Source organism: Grampus griseus, assembly GCF_964374135.1.
Source record: "Grampus griseus genome assembly, chromosome: 3".
In the NCBI taxonomy this organism is placed as follows: Eukaryota; Metazoa; Chordata; class Mammalia; order Artiodactyla; family Delphinidae; genus Grampus; species Grampus griseus.
This window is the reverse complement of record NC_139019.1, coordinates 7,421,012-7,441,963: the sequence shown is the minus strand read 5'-3', so window position 1 is coordinate 7,441,963 and position 20,952 is coordinate 7,421,012. Positions and strand designations below refer to the sequence as shown.

The 20,952-nt window shown below is 40.6% G+C and overlaps 1 protein-coding gene across 1 annotated transcript in view; it reads left to right on the top strand.

Moving 5' to 3' along the window:
- The window catches only part of SEMA5A (semaphorin 5A), a 349,482-nt gene that overhangs the window by 316,719 nt on the left and 11,811 nt on the right, over positions 1-20,952 (top strand). The window contains exons 16-20 of the mRNA XM_082652404.1: positions 11,342-11,567; positions 12,807-13,025; positions 16,756-16,926; positions 18,486-18,641; positions 20,040-20,087. Coding sequence (XP_082508530.1) covers positions 11,342-11,567; positions 12,807-13,025; positions 16,756-16,926; positions 18,486-18,641; positions 20,040-20,087 — 820 coding nt within the window. The remainder of the gene's footprint in view (positions 1-11,341; positions 11,568-12,806; positions 13,026-16,755; positions 16,927-18,485; positions 18,642-20,039; positions 20,088-20,952) is intronic.

Below are 20,952 nucleotides of genomic sequence, written 5' to 3'. Positions count from 1 at the left end.
TACCATTCTGTTTTGGCCTATGTTCCTTTAGCTACACATGCAGAATAAAGAAAAAAATAAAAGCATCCAAATTATCTAAAAGAGGAAAATGGTATTTAATCATTTTGCAGTCAATGGTCAGGTGAAAACAAGTTGTATATATTTATCAGCACCATCTGACTCACATTTATTTATTTATTTTATGTTATTTTATTTTTTTGGCGGTACGTGGGCCTCTCACTGTCGTGGCCTCTCCCGTTGCGGAGCGCAGGCTCAGTGGCCATGGCTCACGGGCCCAGCCGCTCCGCGGCATGTGGGATCTTCCTAGACCAGGACACGAACCCGTGTCCCCTGCATCGGCAGGCAGACTCTCAACCACTGTGCCACCAGGGAAGCCCTCACATTTATTTTTAATACATTTCTCAAAAGCTCAAAACAAATTATTTTAGAAATTAATTTATATATAAAATAAATGTTTACTTATCAAACCACAGACTAATAACCAGGTGTTGGTAAAATACCAACGGTTGCCTAGGCTGCTAAGTAACAGCTTTTAATACATTTAATTTTTTTAATTAAGGTTTGCCCAAGCCATGAGTATGGTTTTAGCCTGTATCTTCATGACTGAATTTTCCATAACCACTCCATTAATCTAATTTGATTTTGCATCTTCTTGCCAAGAAATTAAGCCATTTTAGCCCACACAAATATGGCTATAACCATAACGTCCAAATCCTATGATGATAGGGAGTATTTTTTCTTTCTTTTCTTAAGCCAGTTGTATATGTATATACAACTACAGTTGTATATGTACAGTGAGGTGGTGAGACACACACCTACCCCCCCCACACACACACACGATCATTTTCTAGTAAGAAAGCAAGTGACTATTGTTTTTTTGTACTTAAAAGAATCCAGGGCAACTGCCCCCATGTATGAGTGTAAAAGCAATGCCCCATGAGTTGTCCTTTCAAAGCCTCGATCTTAAATAACACAACGTCAGTTTGGTTTGTGTTATTTACTCTTGTTCTTCCGAAATTCCTCATAAGAACTCTTAAAATAGGTCCAACTATTCTGAAGCAAGTATATTACAGTTAAGCACTTTTTTTCTTTAAAAATGGAGGAATGGAAATAAAGGGTGGATTTTTTGCTCAAGGTCACCCATTTCAATGGTCAGTTTGGGAAGGAAACATTTTTCCCAGTGGTAGGCTTTCACTCCTAACTAAAAGTAGTTTCTCCTCTTGTTGCAAGGTAGTTGCCAGAAAAAAAAAGATATCTGAATTCTTGATGTTCGCCCTCAGGGACTAAGAATTTAAGGGCATGATAGTGAGAGAATAAACCAAATAAATGGATCTTCTCCTTTGAGATGTAAGTTTATAGAGTGCCCACAAATCACAGCCTCTATAATAAAAAAAGATTACCAGCGACAGCACTGATTTTCTTATTCTCTTGGGATTTCTACAGTGTTATAAAAAGGAATGCCTAAAAGTATGTGTAAGGAGGAAAGCCAGCTCCATTTTTATAGATATGCACACGCATATAATCTAACACACACAGGCGCACACATCTTTTTTTAATATGAAAGCAGAGGAGTATTCTGCTGCTTTTTCTGCACTTAGAAGAACACAGGTTGACTGCTTGTTGAAAGTATTGATAAATGCACCCATTTGAAAGCCCTTGAGATGTTCGTCTCAATCCTCTCCCCCTTTGGAGCCAGAGGTGCTGCCAGTCACCCAAATGAGGAGGGAAGTTGCATCAGCCCCAGGCTTTACCCTCAGAACGCTTGCAGGATTCGGAGACCCTTAGGCAAACGAGTGATACAGTAAAGATGTATGAACGTGGCCAAAGAGAGGACTGTGGCTACCCAGAGGAGGTCTGCTGAAATGCAAGCAGTTACTGCAATAGAACAGTGGGATTTTCTACTTAAAAATATTCACTCTTTTTGTTCCAATATTGCTTTCACATTTTAAAGAGTATTTCTATTTTATTTCATTGGGCCTTTAATGACTAATAATAGTAATGGAAATAAAACAAGAACATTCTTTAAAATCTCTAAATCAGCATCCCCTCTTCAAAGTAGCTAGCATAGACTGTCATGTAGCCTTTGGGTATCAAATCGTTTTACCTTCTATGAACCAGAGTCAAGTGCGTGCACTGAATATTTATTTGGGGTTGGCCCACTAGATTAAAAGCAAGATTGTGGATTCCAAAATGTGTTTGTTAAGTACTTTGAGATCATCCTGTGTAACCCTTCATTTGGTGTTTGTTGCAGTGTGTTCTGCTATGGGCTGAATGCTTGTGTCCCCCAAAAATCCATGTGTTGAAAACCTAATGCCTAAGGTGATGGTCGTAGGGGGTGGGTGGGGCCTTTGGGAGGTGATTAGATCATGAGAGTGGAGCCCCCATGAGTGGGATTGGTGTCCTTATGAAAGAGGCCCCAGAGAGCCAGCTAGCCCCTTTCATCATGTGAGGATAAAAAGAGACATCTGTGACCCGGAAGAGGACCCTCACCCAACCATGCTGACACCCTGATCTTGGACTTCTAGCCTCCAGAATGGTAGGAAATAAATTCCTGTTGTTTATAAACCACCCAGTCTGTGCTATTTTGTTATAGCAGCCTGAACGGATTAAGACATGTTCAAAAGATTTGCCAAGGATTATACAGTAAGTTAGAAGGTGGCCTTGGGGCTGAGTGCTACTTCCACCAAGCCATCCTGTGACTCACAAACATCTCCAGACCCCATGGAAGATAATTTTAACTCCTTCGTGTTCAAAGACCTGTATCAGCCTGAAAATGCACTGAAGCTAAAGACACTGATTGTAAGAGGAATAAGATTATCAAAGAATGCAGTTGATGCCCATGTATATGTAGGCTAAGCAGGCAGTTGCTACACTGGCTGATTGTATGATAGAAAATAACATTTTCTATCATACAATGTAGGATGTGGGATGACAGGTAAAACTGGCTTGATCGTGCACATTTTGTATTTGTGAAACATTTATCTACAAATAGTAGTTACGTTCGGTCTCAAATATTCCAGCATGAACGCCATAAAATAACTGTAATCTTAGTTTGTGTGCAGGTACGTGCAAACACAACTGTTTTGAATATCACTTCTAAATTAGCAAAATAACCACCAGTTTTTAGAAAGAGAATTGTCTTTCAATGACCACATAGTTTTTAATATTTTATTGAGTATGATTGGTATACCATATACTGCACATGTTTAGCATTTGATACATTTTAACAGATATGTACATCCATGCAACCATCAACACAAGAGAATGAATGTGTTCATCAACTCAAAAGTTTCCTTGTTTCCTTTCGTAACCCCTCCCTCATATACCTCCCTGCCTTCCCTAGTCTCAGGTAACCACTCATCTTTTTGATTCTACATAGTTTTCTCTTTTCATGATTTTATGTGAACGGAATCATACATTGTCATTCCATTTTGGGGAGCTTCTTTCACGTAGCACCATTCTTTACAGATTCTTCTATGCTGAATATAACAACAGTTCATTTCTCTTTATTATTGAGTAGTCTCGTATTTGGATATTATTTGCTTAGATATTTACCTGCTGATGGGTATATGCATTGTTTCCAGTTTTTGGCTGTTGCAAATAAAGCTGTTGTGAACATTCATGTACAAGTATTTGTATGGACATATCCTTTCTTTGCTCTTGGGTAAATATCTAGCAGGGAAATGTCTAGGTCATATGGTAAGTGTATGTTTAAGCTTTTAGCCAAGTGTCAAGTAGTTCTCAAAGCAATTGTGTCGTTTTACATTCCTACTAGCAGGATATGAGAGTTCCTGTTGCTCTGCAAGCTCACCAGCATTTGATATTGTCAGGTTCGAGGTTTCTTTTGTTCTGTTTCATGTTAGCCATTCTAATAAGTGTGTGGTGGTTTCTTGTGGTTTTAATTTACTTTTATTATTTTTGGATTTTATTTTATTTTTTTTATACAGCAGGTTCTTATTAGTTATCCATTTTATACATATTAGTGTATATATGTCAATCCCAATCTCCCAATTCATCGCACCACCACCACCACCCCACCCCACTTTCCCCCCTTGGTGTCCATACATTTGTTCCTATATCTGTGTTAATTTACTTTTATTCTTAAAAAACAAAACAAACAAAAAAGAAAAACAACGATGTTGAGTACCTTTACATATGCTTTTTTGCCATCTGTATATCTTCTTTGGTGAAATGTCTCTCCATAATGTTTGACAATGCTTATACAGTTTTTCTTCTTTTATTGTTGAGTTTTAAGTTTTTAAGTGTATAATGGGTATGAGCCTTTTATCAGATAACTGATTTGCAAATATTCTCTCCCATGTGTGACTAGTCTTTCATTCTCTTAACAGTCAGTGTCTTAACAGTCAGTTAAGAGTTATGTGACCTTAACTCTTAAGTCAGTAGAGGTTTCTGATTTTGATTAACACAACTTATTTTTACCTCTCTTATGACTGATGCTTTTGACATTGTATCTAGGAAATTTTTGCTTAACCTAAGGTCACAGAAATATTCTCCTAGGTTTTATTCTATACGTTTTATGCTTTTAGATATTGTTCTATGATCCATTTGAGTTTATTATCATGGGTAGAGCAAGTTATTGATCAAAGTTCAGGTTTTCACATATGGATATCAAATTGTTCCAGCACCATTTGATGAAAAGACTGCTTTTACCACTAAATTGCCTTTGCACCTTTTTTGAAAAATCAATAAGCCATATGCATCTGGGTCTATTTCTGGGCTTTTCATTCCACTCCTTTGCTCAATCTTTCAATCTTAATGCCACAGCATTTTGATTATTGTACCTTTATAATGAATTTTGAAGTCAGGTTGTGTAAGTCCTCCAACAATGTCCTTTCTTTGCAAAATGCTTTTGCTATTCTATTGATAGATACTTTGTATTTTTGTGTGAATTTTAGAATTAGCTTGTCAAATTTTATTTTTTTTAAGAGGCCTTCTGGAATTGTGACTAAGATTGCATTGATTCTATAGATCATTTAGAAGATTAAGTTTTCTTTAAGTGTACAAGTCATGCACATATTTTATGAGACTTATTCCTAAGTGTTTCATATTTTTGATAGCATTGTAAATGGCATTCTTTTAATTTATGATTCCTCATTGCTAGTACATAGAAACAGACTTAATCTTTTATATTGATCTTATATTCTTCAGCTTTAAAAAAAGCATACAGGCTTTAACCTTTAAGATGTTGCTTTTATGTTTTTAATAAATGTCCTTTGTCAGACTTAGGAAATTTATTTCTATCCTAGTTGATTGAGAGTTTCTATAAGGAGTGGGTTTGGGCATCTTATCAAATGACGTTTCTGTATCTATTGAGATGTCCATATGGGTTTACTTTTTAGACTGTTAATAAAGTGAATTACCTTGATCCAATTTTAAATATTAATGAACCTTGCACCCTTGACATACTCCCTACATAATTATGAGCTATTAACCTTTTTAAATAGTTTGGAGTTTTGCTTATTAAAATCCTGTTAAGCACTTTTGTGTCTAAGTTAATGGGGAATATTCACATGTAGTTTTCTTTCCTTCTTATGTCTGTGTCTGGTTTTTTATACCAGATTAAAGTCGACCTCATAGAATGTTGTGTATAGTTGATTTTATTTCTTCCTTATATCTTCCATGTTTCTACTTAACAGGTTGTCTTTCTTCTAGCTCCTTGAACATATGCAATACAGTTATTATAACAGTTTTACATATTCTTAACTACAAATTCTGTCATCTATGGCTTTCCTGTGCCAATTTCAATTGACTGATTTTTCTCCTCAGTGTAAGTTGTGTTTTTTTAGCAGCTTCTTTGCATACCTGGTAATTTTAGATTAGATGTAAGACACTGTGACCTTTTCCTTGTTGTACGTTGGACACTTTTGTATTCCCCAGATTATGCAAGAGCTCTCCTTTGGGACAAGATCAAGTTATGTGAAACTAGGTTTGATCTGTTTGGTTTTTGCTTGTAAGCTTTGTTAGTTGAGATGAGAGCAGAGTTTAGTCTGAGGTGATTTTTCCGCATGGTGGAGACAATACCCTTCCTGGTACCCTAACTGATGCGAGGAGAATTATGAAGCTTTTCAGTCTGGCTCTTAGGAGCAAGCAGTATCCCCAGCCCTATGTGAATGGCGTGCACTCTTCCCTCTGATCTTTTCAGGTGGGTCTTTCTCCACCCATGTGTAGTCTCTTCATACACATACATTCACAGGTTTCTACTCAGCTGAATACCTAACAGGGGAGCTGTGCATAACTGGAGTTTCTTCTTTGTGCAGCCCTCTCCTGCTGAGAACCCTGGCCCCTTTGGCTTCCTTTACCTCCCAGTTCTGTCTCCCCAGTCACTAGTCTGTGCCTGGGTCTCTTCTTCCTCCACCATCACCTGGAAACCTTCTCCAGGTTGTAGGCTGGGTCAGTTGTGGAGCTCACCTCATGGTTCCGAAACTTGGTGATCACTGCCCTTCGTTGCCTAACGTCCGATGTCTTACAAACTATTGTTTTATGTATTTTAAAGTTATTCTTGGTGAAAGAGTTCATCCCATTTGTGTTACCCCATCTTGGTTGGAAGCAGAAGTCATTCCGTGGCATTATAATTTTGAATGCGCTGTCTCCCTTTTCTTTCTCTTTCTTGCTGGAACCACGAAACTAATTTCCAGGATTTCCTGTCAGTCTGTGCTCTGCTTCCTCAAGCTCCTGGGATCACAGATCTACCTCTGTACATATGCTTCAGTACCTTGGCCCTTCGCAAGCACAGCTGCATTACTCTTGTTCCTCTGGTGCAGAATGGCTTTCTGTTTCAGAGTGTAACAACTTAGTTACTGAAAGAGAATTTGATAAGTACATATGGAAACCATACGTATTCCATACGAGAATATATTTAGTTTACATATTCAGCTATTGATGAAAACACTTTAAGGGTAATTTTCTTATTTTGTGCTAAACACATGGTATCAAAATTTTTCTTGGCCTGTTACCATCTATTTTACTTTCCACCTATGGAATGTAAGCTATTTTAGTTTTCTCAAAGGAAAAATAAACAGCAAAATGGGGCCCTGCTTAACCATCTAATTTTTCCCCAGATTTATTCAGATTCCACCAGAATGGGCTTATTTGTGAATTGATTTATCCATTCACCAAAAAATTATAGTATTATACTTAGGACTGGTAATATAAAATAAATATGGCAAAGTTCTTGCTCTTGACAAATTTACAATCTGTTTGTGGAGGCAGACTTATAAATACACAATTAAATGTCAGTGAAATACACGCTTTGATTCTGTGAAACAGGACTGAGATGATGGTGACCTGAATTAGAAAAGAGACAGTTGAGAAGGGGAGGAGAGAAGGAGCCTAAGAGGCCATATCTATAGGACTTGGCCTAGAGGTGAGGGAGAACAGGCACATGCCTCCCAGGTCTTCAGATTAAACTTTTAAATGGATGGTTGTATCACTGTTGACTGGGACATATAAAACATAGGCAACATGTTAGGAGAACTGTTTAAAATTGATGTAGTAACCATGTTTATTTTTTCCTTTGTTGTTCTTGACCTTTTGGTTTTCTTTTTTGTCCTTGCATCGACTGCTGTCTTTATTTTATTTTTTTCCAGCTTTATTGAGATATAGTTGACACATAACATTATGTAAGTTTAAGGTGCACAATGTGTTGATTTGATACATTTATAAATTGCAAAATGATTATCACCATAGCATTAGCTACCACCTCCATCCTGTCACAAAATTGTCATTTCTTTACTGTGGTGAGAACATTTAAGATCTACTTTCTTAGAAATTTTCAAGTATAGGATCCAGTATTATTAGCTATAATCACCATGCTGTAAATTAGATCCCCAAACTTGATAATCTTATAACTGGAAGTTTGTACCCTTTGACCCACATTTTCCCATTTTCCCCAACCCCTGGTAACTTCCACTCTACTCTGTGTTTCTCTGAGTTTGGCATGTTTAGATTCCACATATAAGTGAGAGCATACAGAACTTGTCTTTCTCTGTCTGACTTATTTCACTTAGCACAATGCCCTCAAGGTCCAACCAAGTTGTTGTAAATGGCAGGATTTCCTTCTTTCTTGTGACTGAATAATATTCCACTGTGTGTGTGTGTGTGTGTGTGTGTGTGTTTGTGTGTCTGTCTGTCTCACATCTTCTTTACCCATTAATTCGTCACTAGACACTTATGTTGTTTCCATATCTTGGTTATTGTGGGTAATGCTGTAATGAACATGGAAGTGTAGGTACCTCTTTGAGTTCCTGATTTTAATTCCTTTGGATATATAGCAGCAGTGGGATTGATTTATTAACCATTCTTATCTAATATTTTCCACCAGAATATTAAGACTCCTATGTGACAGGTATAATAATTAGCTCCCTGAAATCCCTTTTAAAATAATTTCTCTTTTAAGCATCAACTATAATGCTGTTCAAGTTCCATTCAAATTTGGGTTTGCTTGGCTTGTCACCATCTCTCTAGTTTACTCACAGCAGCAGTTCCTCAGTAAATTGGAGCATACAGGCTCAGTTAAGCCATACAACTACTCACCACTGAATTGAACCACTTTATAATTTTGGTCATTAATATAAAACAGATCAGTCATACCATTTCTCAGTGTTTCATAATTTGATATTTTAAATGAATGCATCATAATCAAATCTTAAAAGGTAGTTGAAAGGAGAGGTCCTGAGACTCCTGTTGGATTTTGTACAGTGAGGAGCTAATGGAACATAAGAACAGCCTTTGTTATCAGAGGTTGAGGTCTAACGGGCCTGAATTGATCTTCTTCACCTGTGAGGTGTACCCACCTCTGGGACATGTGACAGCCGCCACCATCCCCCCACCCTTCTGAGCATTTTACCAGTACACAGAGGCCAACCAGGCTTTAAAATATATTTTCTATTCATCTGTTTCAAAAAAAAACTTCATCTCCATAAAAGAGGTGAAATTTCTAGTGCAAGGAAGCTCAGAATGACTGGGAGGACCCTCTGTGTTTGTTTATTGAGACACGGGATCTTACTATTTTGTAGGTGATGTCAAACTTGTTAATGCAAAAAGCAGGGGTCCATAAACAGCATATGTTTTAAGTCCAGTTAGGCAAGGAGCCAGCCGCCCCTGGACACTTGCCCAGACAGGCTGACGCAGAGTGATGAAGGGAATGCATATGGCATTTTCAATCTGGGGCTGGCAGTGTTGCCACACACTGGGCCTGGAAGGTCCCAGACAAGGCCGATTGCATTCCTATTACGTGGTCTCCATTCCAGTGAAAAAGAGCACACACGTGTTCTGTCTAGTGTTTCACATGATTGAGTTTATGGCATCCATTGGGGTTATTATTTTTTCACTTAAAAGGCAGCATCCAAAAGATGCCATAATAAAACATGCTGTAAACAAAGGAAAATGAAATCATCTGTCTTCCAGTGTGTGTTGGTGTGGGGTTGGGGAGCATCAGTGTGGGCCAGGGAAGGGAAGCAAGAGGTGTTAAATCAGGAAAGTGGTGATGATCACTCTACATATTTTCTGTTAGAAGCGTATGAAGTCACAAACATGAAGAGCCCTCGAGTATTGTCCCTTGTAAAACAATTTTAAAAGATAGGTCCTGCGTAAAGAAAACTAGTTAGACTAATTAGAATCATGACAAAATAAATATTTTAACAGGCTTCCAGTTAAACCTTCTGGTGTGGATACACATGGCTACTTTCTCTCCTACCAGAATTCAGTTATACAATATTACCGAGACTTTTTTATTTTCCAAGCATAAACCAGCCATCACATTTCCTACTGTGTCAAAATACCTGATGGGGAGTGAATTCATGACAAGTTCATAGAAACTAGACAACTACCCCGACAAACCAGGCGAGTCCTTGAGTCGGACTGGGAGGGAACTGGACACAAAACAGAAACAAATCAGCTCTCTGCACCAGTCACCTGTGGATAATGTTCATCTAGCGATAAGTGCAAACACTGGATTTGGATCTAACCAAAAGTGCAGCATAACTACATTAAGATGATGGGAGATGGGAAGGCTGCATCTGGGTTGGAGACACAGGAAGAGGGGTAAAGGGGTAAAGAATAAAGAGCTAAATCTTTTCCCATAGTGCACAGTTAATGGATAATGCCTGATGCTGGAAAATTCTTGTTGTTAGCTCTAAGGGATAAGTATCTAGATAACTGAAAGAGATGGTGGAAGGATAAAACAATTCTCTTTTTCATAATAAATCTTAGAAAGCTATTTAACTCTTCCTTTCTGTGTATGTTTAACGTTAATAAAATTATTTTAAAAGTATGGCCATAGGGCTTCCCTGGTGGCACAGTGGTTGAGAGTCCGCCTGCCGATGCAGGGGGCACAGGTTCGTGCCCCGGTCCGGGAGGATCCCACATGCCACAGAGCGGCTGGGTCTGTGAGCCATGGCCGCTGAGCCTGCATGTCTGGAGCCTGTGCTCTGCAACGGGAGAGGCCACAACAGTGAGAGGCCCGCGTGCTGCAAAAAAAAAAAAAAAAAAAAAAAAAAAAGTATGGCCATAATTGAATGTATTATATGTTGTGGGTTTTCCCTCTAATGAAACATCTAGTGCTATGTTCAAGGTCAAACCCTGTGCCCCTTAGATTTGGTCATGCTTCTTAAGACACAATGTTTAAAATTCTTGCCAGATTAAGAGACCCAAATTTATAGTCCTAAAGTCCACCTCCCAAAAATGGCATGTCCCACTTGCCAGGGTCCTCCCCGCTGTGCTTACAATGGAGGTATCTGTTACTGGGGAAGGGAGGTGAGACTGAAAAATGCCAACCATGTATTAACTAGGGAAATCTTGTGAAAATTTCTTATAGACCAAAAGTTATCATGTATTGTGTTACCAACTAGAAAGCTACCATTCTAACACTTTGAATCTGTGATCCAGAGCTTAAAATATAAATCTTAGACTGAACATAATGAGGTCCAAAAATCAAATTCTGGTTCCCTCATTTTAACTAATATCTTAAAAAAAAAAAAAAAAGCTAAAGTTAACGTCAGAATATTCAACATTTTGGGTCACTTATCAATGAAAGGAAGATGATTTGGGGGGAATCACCATTTTTATTCACACAAAATTACGTTTATTATCTCATTCTCATTGTTGATGTAGAAACTGTGCAGATTCCTTTGCAGTTAACTTGAACACCGAACATTCTCTTCAATGCCTAATTTGACAAAAAAGTGTGCTTTTAACTTTGCAGAGTAGCTGGTGGGTGTAAGGACCTGAAATTTTAGAGAGCCCTCTCCTTCACTTAAGGAAGGATGCCCCTGTCTCTATTTCTGCAGTATGATAAGCATACTTCATGTGTTTTCTCCTCCAGGAGTACCAGCCTTGTAATACCAACCCATGCCCTGAGCTGAAAAAGACCACACCCTGGACGCCCTGGACGCCTGTCAACATCTCTGACAATGGGGGCCACTACGAGCAGCGATTTCGGTACACGTGCAAGGCCCGCCTGCCTGATCCAAACTTGCTGGAAGTGGGAAGGCAGAGAATTGAGATGCGGTACTGTTCTAGTGATGGAACCAGCAGCTGCTCCACCGACGGTGAGTAAGCGACTCTGTAGGGACTGACTCGCTTCCAGGGACAGGTGATCTGTCTTATCTCTAAGTTCATAGAAGAGCCCAGTTAAACTAAAATTTAACTGGGCTTCCTGTATTTTATTTGCTAAATCTGACAACCCTGTCTCCAATTCAGTCACTTATTCCCTTATTTCAGAGCAGGCTGTGAACTTACTTCTTACGACATCAAATTAAAATAAGAGAAAATGAATGACATTGTTTCTTTAACTTTATTCTCTTATCCAAACATATATTTTTTAATCCTTCCATTCTCAGATACCTATAAAACCAACACTAATATTCATTTTAAATGATATAAACTAAGGAAAAATTTTGATAAACATTTATAAAAGACTTCTTATATTTCCTCCAAAAGTATATTGTGGGCATGGCTTAAAAAATACTTTATCCTTCTTGTATCTTAATGGCTTCAAGTTCTAATGACTAGCCATACGTTTTGGTATTGATATCTTGAGAATACAAAATTGGACCTGTTTGCCTCTGATCACATGAAATTAGGCTAAATTGTGTGTTCTTTATTGATTAACCACAAACTACTCTCTCATCAGAGAAAAAGGTTTCTAATCTATTTTCTCTGAAGAGCATCTGCCTAGGTTTCTGAGCCAGAATTTTTAAGTAGAGAACCAAGAAACTTAACAATGGATAGAACTGTTCACACAACTGCCTTCTCACATTTCCCCAGAACTTCATGGCATACTTTGAGAGTTTTTTCTTAAAACTTGTGTCACACTGCCTACCTTTGAGAAAATGACTGAATATTTTTTCATATTTTAAGTCAGTAGGCATTTGCATCAAAATGAACATGAATTGCACAAGGACAATTTGTTGTAGAATTCCCAATGGAAGTGAGAAAGGTGTATTTTCTTTGTAAGAAATTTCTCAGAACAATAAGTGACCTATTACCCATAAAACCCTATTACTTGTATAAGGACTTTGCTACATTGACAAATTGAGTTCTTAGTTGCACCCCTGTTAATAGCAACTGCAGAGAAAGAAGCTTGAGTTATAGGAGATTATCATGCAAACTACAATGTTATTTTTATTTAGTTTTGTGCTTCTGAGGTGTGTAAAAAGTGTTCCACTGATATTTGAGAGTATAGTTGCAGAAGCAAAGCAGACAGTGCTACAGAATGAAAGTTAGTTTGGACTCTGGTTATTCTAAGAGTTCCTAACAGAATCGTGCTTTGGCCATTTCCCTTGCAGGCCTTTCTGGTGATTTCCTGCGTGCTGGGAGATACTCCTCCCACACCATCAATGGGGCCTGGTCAGCCTGGACCTCATGGTCACAGTGCAGCCGAGACTGCAGCAGGGGCATTCGCAACCGGAAGCGTGTTTGCAACAACCCGGAGCCCAAGTTTGGGGGCATGCCTTGCCTGGGCCCCTCCCTGGAATACCAGGAATGCAACATCTTGCCCTGCCCAGGTGAGTGGATCGAGTAATCTGGAAAAGACCGAAACATCAAGGGCCTTGGAAGACTTTCTCACTCAGCTTCCCTGGCTTTATGTTTGAGACATAATTTGTGGTAGATAGATAGATAGATATAAATGTAGATGTAGATGTAGATATAAGTATAGACATAGATATTGATGTAGATATATAACAGTTATAAATATAGATACAGATGTAGATAAAGATATAGATATAGATAGATATAGTTATAATCTTCCAACTACATTGGTATAAAGACAGATATCACCTAGGCTGGCTTATGTTCATCTATTTCTTCTGCTTTAACAGAAACTGAAGCATTCTCAGGAGCCCCTCTAAGGGATTGTGGCCCCAAGCACTGCACCACTTGAGAAGTGGGCTGGGCTGCCATGGTCCAGAGAGCAGTGTCCTGTCTTTAAACTGGAGGTTGGTCCCTCCCAGACTCTGATGTGCCCAGCGCCCCCCAGAACTGACCTCCCTCCATACCACAGAGTCCTCACCAGAGTGACAGTTATCAGGGGTGGCCCAGCAGGGCCTTGCCAAGCCTGTCCCTGGTGCCCTCAGCTGACAGGGGTCTACATCCTCCTGAGGTCAGTCCTCTAAACACGCAGCATCCTCTCCTGGAGACCCACAGGAGCTGTGTTGTCTGGGTCTTCCTCCTGACCCCTGGCTTTTCATTCCGCAGGCTTCCCACAGAAGCACAGGGTTAATAAAATGACCTTAAGGAGCCCCCTCGCCCCCGCTCAGGGCGTTGTCTGCTAATACAGCCCCAAAGGCTCCTCTGTCACCTTTAATGCTCTAACCATCTGTGCCTTCCTCTTGCCCCAGCTCTGAGTGCAGCTCTGTCACCTGGATCGCTTCCCCTGACCTTCCCACAGTCAGAGGATCTTTAATTTAACCCAGTGCCTCACGGCCATCCTGAGTGCTGGCCTCTGGCTGTGCATCCTGCCTTTTGACTTTGTCAGAGTGACCACCCAAGGTGGGCAGGACCATCTCACTCACGGCAGTGCCCTCAGCTCCCAGCGTGTGCCTGGCACACACTCGAAATAGCTCTCAGTAATGGTTATTGAATGATGAGAAAATAAGCAGTTGGTTACTTGATCTTCCTTTCTTTATTCATTCAGTTTTTCAGCAAACAATTTTGGATCACCTGCTGTGTGCTATTCACTGAGTAAAGAAAGACACAGTGACCTGGTCCAGGTCAGAAAGGAACTTAAGAGTTCAGTGAGGAAGCATCCTGTGAATAATGTCAACCCAGTATGGTTGGGTTGATGACAAGATGCAATGGCTACATCAGCTGGGGACCCATGGAGCTGGAATCATGGCAGCTATACCAAGCAGGCTGCCCCTGGACTGGGCCTTGAGGGACAGATGGGAGTTGGTCATATAGACAAGCAGGGGTGGGGCATGAGGCGTCATTCCAAATACTGTGTACATTGGTTTTAAAGGCACACACCACTGCAAATATAGCATCTTTTTCAGTTGGTACAAACAACTTTCTGAGTTCCTTAAGCAAGGAACTGGCTTGTAGCAGTACTTAGTGAGCATCTATTAGATGGATGGGTAGATGGATAGATGGATGGATGGATGGATGGATGATGGATGGACGGAGGAGTGGATGGGTGGATGGGTAATGGATGGATGAGTGGATAATGGATGGATGGATAGGTGGATGGATGATGGGTGGATGGAGGAGTGGATGGGTGGATGGGTAATGGATGGATGAGTGGATAATGGATGGATGGATAGGTGGATGGGTGGATGGATGATGGATGGATGAGTGGATAATGGATGGATGGATAGGTGGATGGATGATGGGTGGATGAAGGAGTGGATGCGTGGATGGGTAATGGATAGATAAGTGGATGATGGATGGATGGATGGATGAATCAACACGTACATTAAGCTGAAAACACAGCTCCCAGCTTTGTAGGTGGGCCACTCAGTAATGTCCCTGCTTCTCCAGTCCTCCTCTGCTGTCTCTGCCTGAGTTTCTCCAGCCTCAGGAGATGCTTCCCTCCAAACTACCCAGCTTTCCTGGCCAAGCGATGCTGAGGTGCTGGGAAAGGTCACAGAGACATGTCTTTCCCACAGCCCCAGCCTGGAGAATGGAAGGGCTCCTCCTCGGGGGCTGAGGGGACCCCTGGGGCAACATGATTAGATGAGGATCCATCCTGTAAAGTGGGGGAGGGAAAGCCACATGGGAAAGTCAGGATCCCTCCAGCCACTCTGCCTCCCCAGGCTCCAGACACAGGTCCATGCTGCTGTCGGCGGAATGTACAGACTCCTCCAGATGCTCGGATGCTGCCCTGGCCTTCGAGTGCAAGGCGTGGGCCCGTGTCCGAGACTTCCCATTAACATGATCTAGTGGCTGTTTTTATTTTCGTTTATTTGATGGTCAAGACAGTATCAGGTACACGTAACCTTAATGTCTTGAAATAGCTCTGTCCTCATCTTCTTTTTGAAAGCCAAGTTTCCATAGAGGGATGTGAAAATATTCAGAGTGGCCCTTCTCACTTTCCACTTGGGAATGCATGAGTTCAGGGGGTTGTTGAGTGGGGCAAATGTCAATTCTCTCTCCCACCTCCTAGAAAATTCCTAACACAGGCCAGGATGCAACTCAACATGGAGGGGTTGGAAGACTCAGGGCTCTTATAGGCTATTTTTACTTCATTTAGGACTCTTTCCTCCCTATGCATTTACTCCTCCTTTGTCCTCTTGGGTCCACAAGAAGCAGTTACAAAGGGGTGGTATATTTTCTTTAAAAACAAGTTTTCTCATTATGATTAAGTTTGAAAATTAATCGAAGACCTGAGAAATATAAAACTACCTCTTAAATTAATCAATGAAAAATTCGATCTCCAATTCTAATGTGGATCAAAACTTGCAGTAAGGTTTGAAAGTTGAGCCCATGTTGAAATGATCCTTTTTCTTCTGTGGTTTGGTCTAACTAGTACTTTCACTGACATAATTTATTCCCAACATTGAGAAATAGCTTGGTCTTTCTCCATCACTCCTTTTTCTCAATTCGTGTTTGATTCAGAACTGATTCCAGACCTTGGCTGACAAAGGACAGCAGATGGTTCTTTGTTCCTAAGTCATATTCCAATTCAATAAGATAAATTATTTCTTCTTTATTATGAAAACACTAAGTTCAAGGAAGAAGGAACAGTGAGTGAGAATCTCATGGAGGGGAGACCTTTTGAATCAAAGTGAATTTGGACAGGTGTGTGTTCTGTGGATGACATCAGTTAAGTACCTATGGTGTGCTAAGAACACTCCTCGCCTCTCCGTCCATGAAATCTTTGAGTCCACAGTTTGTTCTGTAAACTGCAAGTGACACAAAAGGAGGATAAGACACTGGTTCTGTCTTGGGCGGCTGGCAGAGGTAGCGCTAGCTGGGGCTTCACCTGAACAACTACAGAACATTGTTCTGTAGTTCATGGTCTTTCCCAGAGACTGGGTTTTGTACTGCAGATGTACATGCACTCCTTGGTCATCCTCATGCTTGCATTTTACATGCATAGAACTATTTCCTGAAAGAATAGGAGGAACTGAAGAAGCGTAGAGAGGAATGTGAAAAGCCAGGTGGAAGGTCCTGAACCCCCTCCTGTGATGGTCAGTGGTGCGCACAACGCGTTCACACAGTGCAGACTCTCTGTAGCTACATCGCATGGGTCAGATGTGGATTTCAGAAGTGGTGTGACTTTGTGTCCCTTCCCAGTGGATGGCGTGTGGTCTTGCTGGTCCTCCTGGTCAAAGTGCTCAGCGACATGTGGAGGTGGACATTATATGAGGACCCGCTCGTGCACAAACCCAGCCCCCGCCTATGGAGGCGACATCTGCCTGGGCCTGCACACGGAAGAGGCTCTCTGCAACACGCAGCCCTGCCCCGGTAAGCAACCCGGCCAGGCCCGTGCAGACAGCAGGGAGACTCACCCTTTTCCTGGTATGCAAATGGTGAAACGATGAAACCACATCACGATAAGACCAAAAGAGGGGAACACATCAATGCCACACTATTGCCGGTGATGTGACCTCCTAATACATTGTTCTGCAATGGAATCATTCTCACCATGCTGTAGTTGCAGAACTAGTTACAGAAACCAGTGATAACCAAGTATTCTTAAAATATTTAAGCTGGTAATGGGAGCTGACATTTAGTTGCTTAGAATCAAGGTGGGGAAGCAGGAGAACCCTTGTGAAGTGGCTTCACAGGAATCCCCCCAGGACCGTGGGCATGGGGGTTCCGGGCTCCGAGGCCAGCTGGCCCATGTGCCCAGTGGATGCCCTGCAGCAGCCCATCCCATCCAAGAATTAGCTTTGTTTTCTGCCATGTAGGGACCACTTGGAATGAAAATGAGACAATCTCTTCTGAGTCTAACTTCCACTTTGAAACACACACAAACACACACACACACACACACACACACACACACACACACACACACACACACACACACACACACACACGTTTTTAACTAGCTCCTGCAGACTTTCCTTGAAGGTTCCATGTATACTGAAAAGTGCCTAGAAACCAGATTCTCAGTCATCCCTAAAACTGGCACTTTACAAATTTCTAAGGAAAATTATACCCTTTACAATGGATCAAAACACAAGTTTGGTTGCCAATTTTAATTTTAAGTTAAACCAAGTAAAAAACCAAGCTGCATAGAAAAACATTATTTTACATTATTAATATTTCATAAATAATATTGAGAGTTCATTTTTTTAACCTCCTTACATAAAATGAGTATTAATTCTCTCTTTTCACACATCTGTAGGTCCGGTGAATTTAACACATCTTAGCGAATCTACCTTTTTGGGGTAAAGTGACTTTAGCTAGTTCATCTTTTGGCCTTGATGACTTGTGTGTGGATGTGCTTCAGTGGCAGTAAACAAGGGATAGAGTGAATTCTACCATGAGTACAGCCTGCCTTTGGTGTACTGACCCTGCAAAGTTGTTTTCACAACTAGAAAGAAAGTATTTGTAGTAGCTTGAACCCCTTTCACATCCAGGACTTTCTCATTAACACACTGTCATTTCTCTTGCTTGAGCACTGAGGCCTGTAGAAGGATTTGAGTATGACCCTGTAGGAATGGGGTCTGCATTGATGATCTCTTCTCCACCAAGGAAGGGTCATGCACAGCCAGGCTTCATGCATTAGCTTATGGAGTGTCTAATACAGTTAATTTAGAGCATTAAAGTAATGTGAGTTTTAGAAAATGTATTTTAAGCACATTATTTCTAATCAAAGGTATATGAGTTCTTTTATTCTTGCTCCTTTGTATTTTATTTACTGGACTGGTCATAAGATACGAGTCCATCTTATTTATACACAGACCCACTATAAGCATCATATGAAACCTTATGTACATAAGCTGACCCAACTTCCAGACTGATGGATCTTAGTGGGTCTTGTTGCCGCATCTTCTGTCTTCTGGCCCCTGCAGAGAGCTGGTCGGAGTGGTCAGAATGGTCCGAGTGTGATGTGTCTGGGGTCCAGGTCCGCATCCGCCAGTGCATTCTTCTGTTCCCCGTGGGAAGCCAGTGTTCCGGAAACACCACGGAGAGCCGGCCCTGTGTTTTTGATTCCAATTTCCTCCCGGGTAAGAGGGGAGATGCTTATTAGTGCAAACAAAATCATTTCCGATATTTTGAGAGACAGTGATTCCTAGGTGGGAGTTTTATCTGCTCTATGAGGTCCTGTTTGCTAAAACAGAGATGATTCAATCAACTCTTGTGGTTTCAAGGTGATTATAGATTTGTAGATAACTGCGTCTGTAGACTTGAATTTAGGCCATGAGTTTTAAGGTTTTTTTAAGCACAATGTCTTCTTCTACAGTTTATTGCCTATAACACGGTCAGAATAGTTTGTTCAAAAAATGAAAATAGGTTATTTGGTTACTTTAATATTAAGTTAAATGCTTTGGCAAGGTTGTGCGTATGCGTTTGCACAGAGAAAAGAGGGCCATTCTCTTCATACAACCTTAGTTTATTTGGGAAAAAGGGAGGCTGTCCTTGCTCTCGTCTTGGAGAAGAGGTTGGCTTGGCCCTTTGGCCACAGGCTTTTCCATGTGAAATCGATGTTTAGTTATTAGTGATAGCTAGTCACCCATCACATGCTCACTGTAGGCACGGGCCTACATATATGCCCACCATGTGCCTTAGCACTCTGATGTGGGCCAAAAGCAGAGACTAACCTCTTACAAGGTAATAGCAGGGAATGCCTTGTTTTCCTTCACTAAAGGAAAGATATTATTTTAGAAAAAACTATCAGCTTCAGCCTCAAAAGACACCTCAATCTTCTGTGGTCTAGAACTGCAAGAGTGTTTATTGTTGTTTCCTTTTCAACCATAGACATATTTTTAATTCTTGTTAACGCATGAGAAATCAATACAGGAGAGAATAGTGTTTCTGGACTCTTGAAATGGTGTTTATCCTTGGGCTTAAACATTTAGGTGGATCTCTCCTTTTGTTGGCTTCCTACTTGTCAGTTTCACATGGGCCATGGCAAAGATCATGAATGGGCTCGAGTAGGAAGGTTATTTGTTTTGGCAATTTCCTCTGAGCTCTGGTGGAGTGGTCCCCCTCCCCAGGCAATGTGACAACACTGACTTTGATGAGACAAAAAATCTGAGGCAGAAATACTACAGACAAACACTGTGAGGTTCCACAGCTGGCAGAATACATTGTAACAGAAAATCAGCCCATATGCCAGCCTTACTTTGAAGCTAGTGCCCTAGTTTCAACCCAAGGGACCATAGCATTTTCTTTTTGTAATAATGAATCTCACCCCTTTCCAATCAAGGTGACCTTGACCAAATACATCTCCAGTTGGTTAAGAAAAAAAAAGAAAGAAATACGTTTTTAAAAACAATTAATCAGGCTTTTGAAAACTGACTCACATAAAACTCAAAATCATTAGACATTTCATAAATGAATCATTAATGTGATCTTCCTTCCCTACACCCTTTATACATTGTGATTAAACTTTGTTTTTCCAGAAGTATCTGTGGCAAGATCCAGCAGCGTAGAAGAGAAAAGGTGTGGAGGTAAGTTATTTTTCTTAATTAATTTCAGGTATTTTCCAGTCATTTCTCTTGCCATATGTTTCATATGATGTTTCAGCTACTGGCCAAGAAAAAATTAAAATAAAACTGGAGAAACTCCTGAATCCAAACACCTTATATTTTGGCAGTAGAAATGCTAAGTAGTCCATATTTGACATTTGGATCAGTGGTTCTCAGGGGGTCCTTAGACCAGCATCATCAGTATCACCTGGGAACTTGATAGAAATGCAGATTCTCAGGCTGCACCACCATCTACAGAGTCAGAACCTCCCTGAGAGGGGCCCCGCACTCTGGCTTAATAAGCCCTTCAGGTGAGTTGAGTGGACATAAGCTTTATGGCCCAGTGATCTGGGTATTAGCTACAGTTAGATTTCCTATGAGTAAAACAGAATTCAACCATTTTCTTTATATGTATAGTGCAAATCCATAGAAACCGGCCTCAAATCTCCAAACTGCTGAAATGATAAAATGTCAGAATTTTATTATGGGCAAAAGGCTATACCTTTATCTCCAGAGATATTTTTCTAACTTCCTGCAACCCTGAATGACAGAAATCACATTCTCTGGGTCAAATCCATAATGCTTTTGGACTTTCCCATCTAGTTCTAGCCTGTTTGGATGGGAGGGACTGGCTGTCCATTGATCAGAGCCCAGCCCTGGTCCACCTTTGGTGTCAGAGCCAAAAACCACACACAAGACCAGCATCTTCATGTGTGCAGCTGATTCCTAACTGGTTAGGAATCCTAATAGGTTAGGACTTCATGTGTGCAGCTGATTCCTAACTGGTTAGGAATAATCCTAATAGGTTAGGACTATTCCTAACCATTTCTAACATAATCCATTCCAG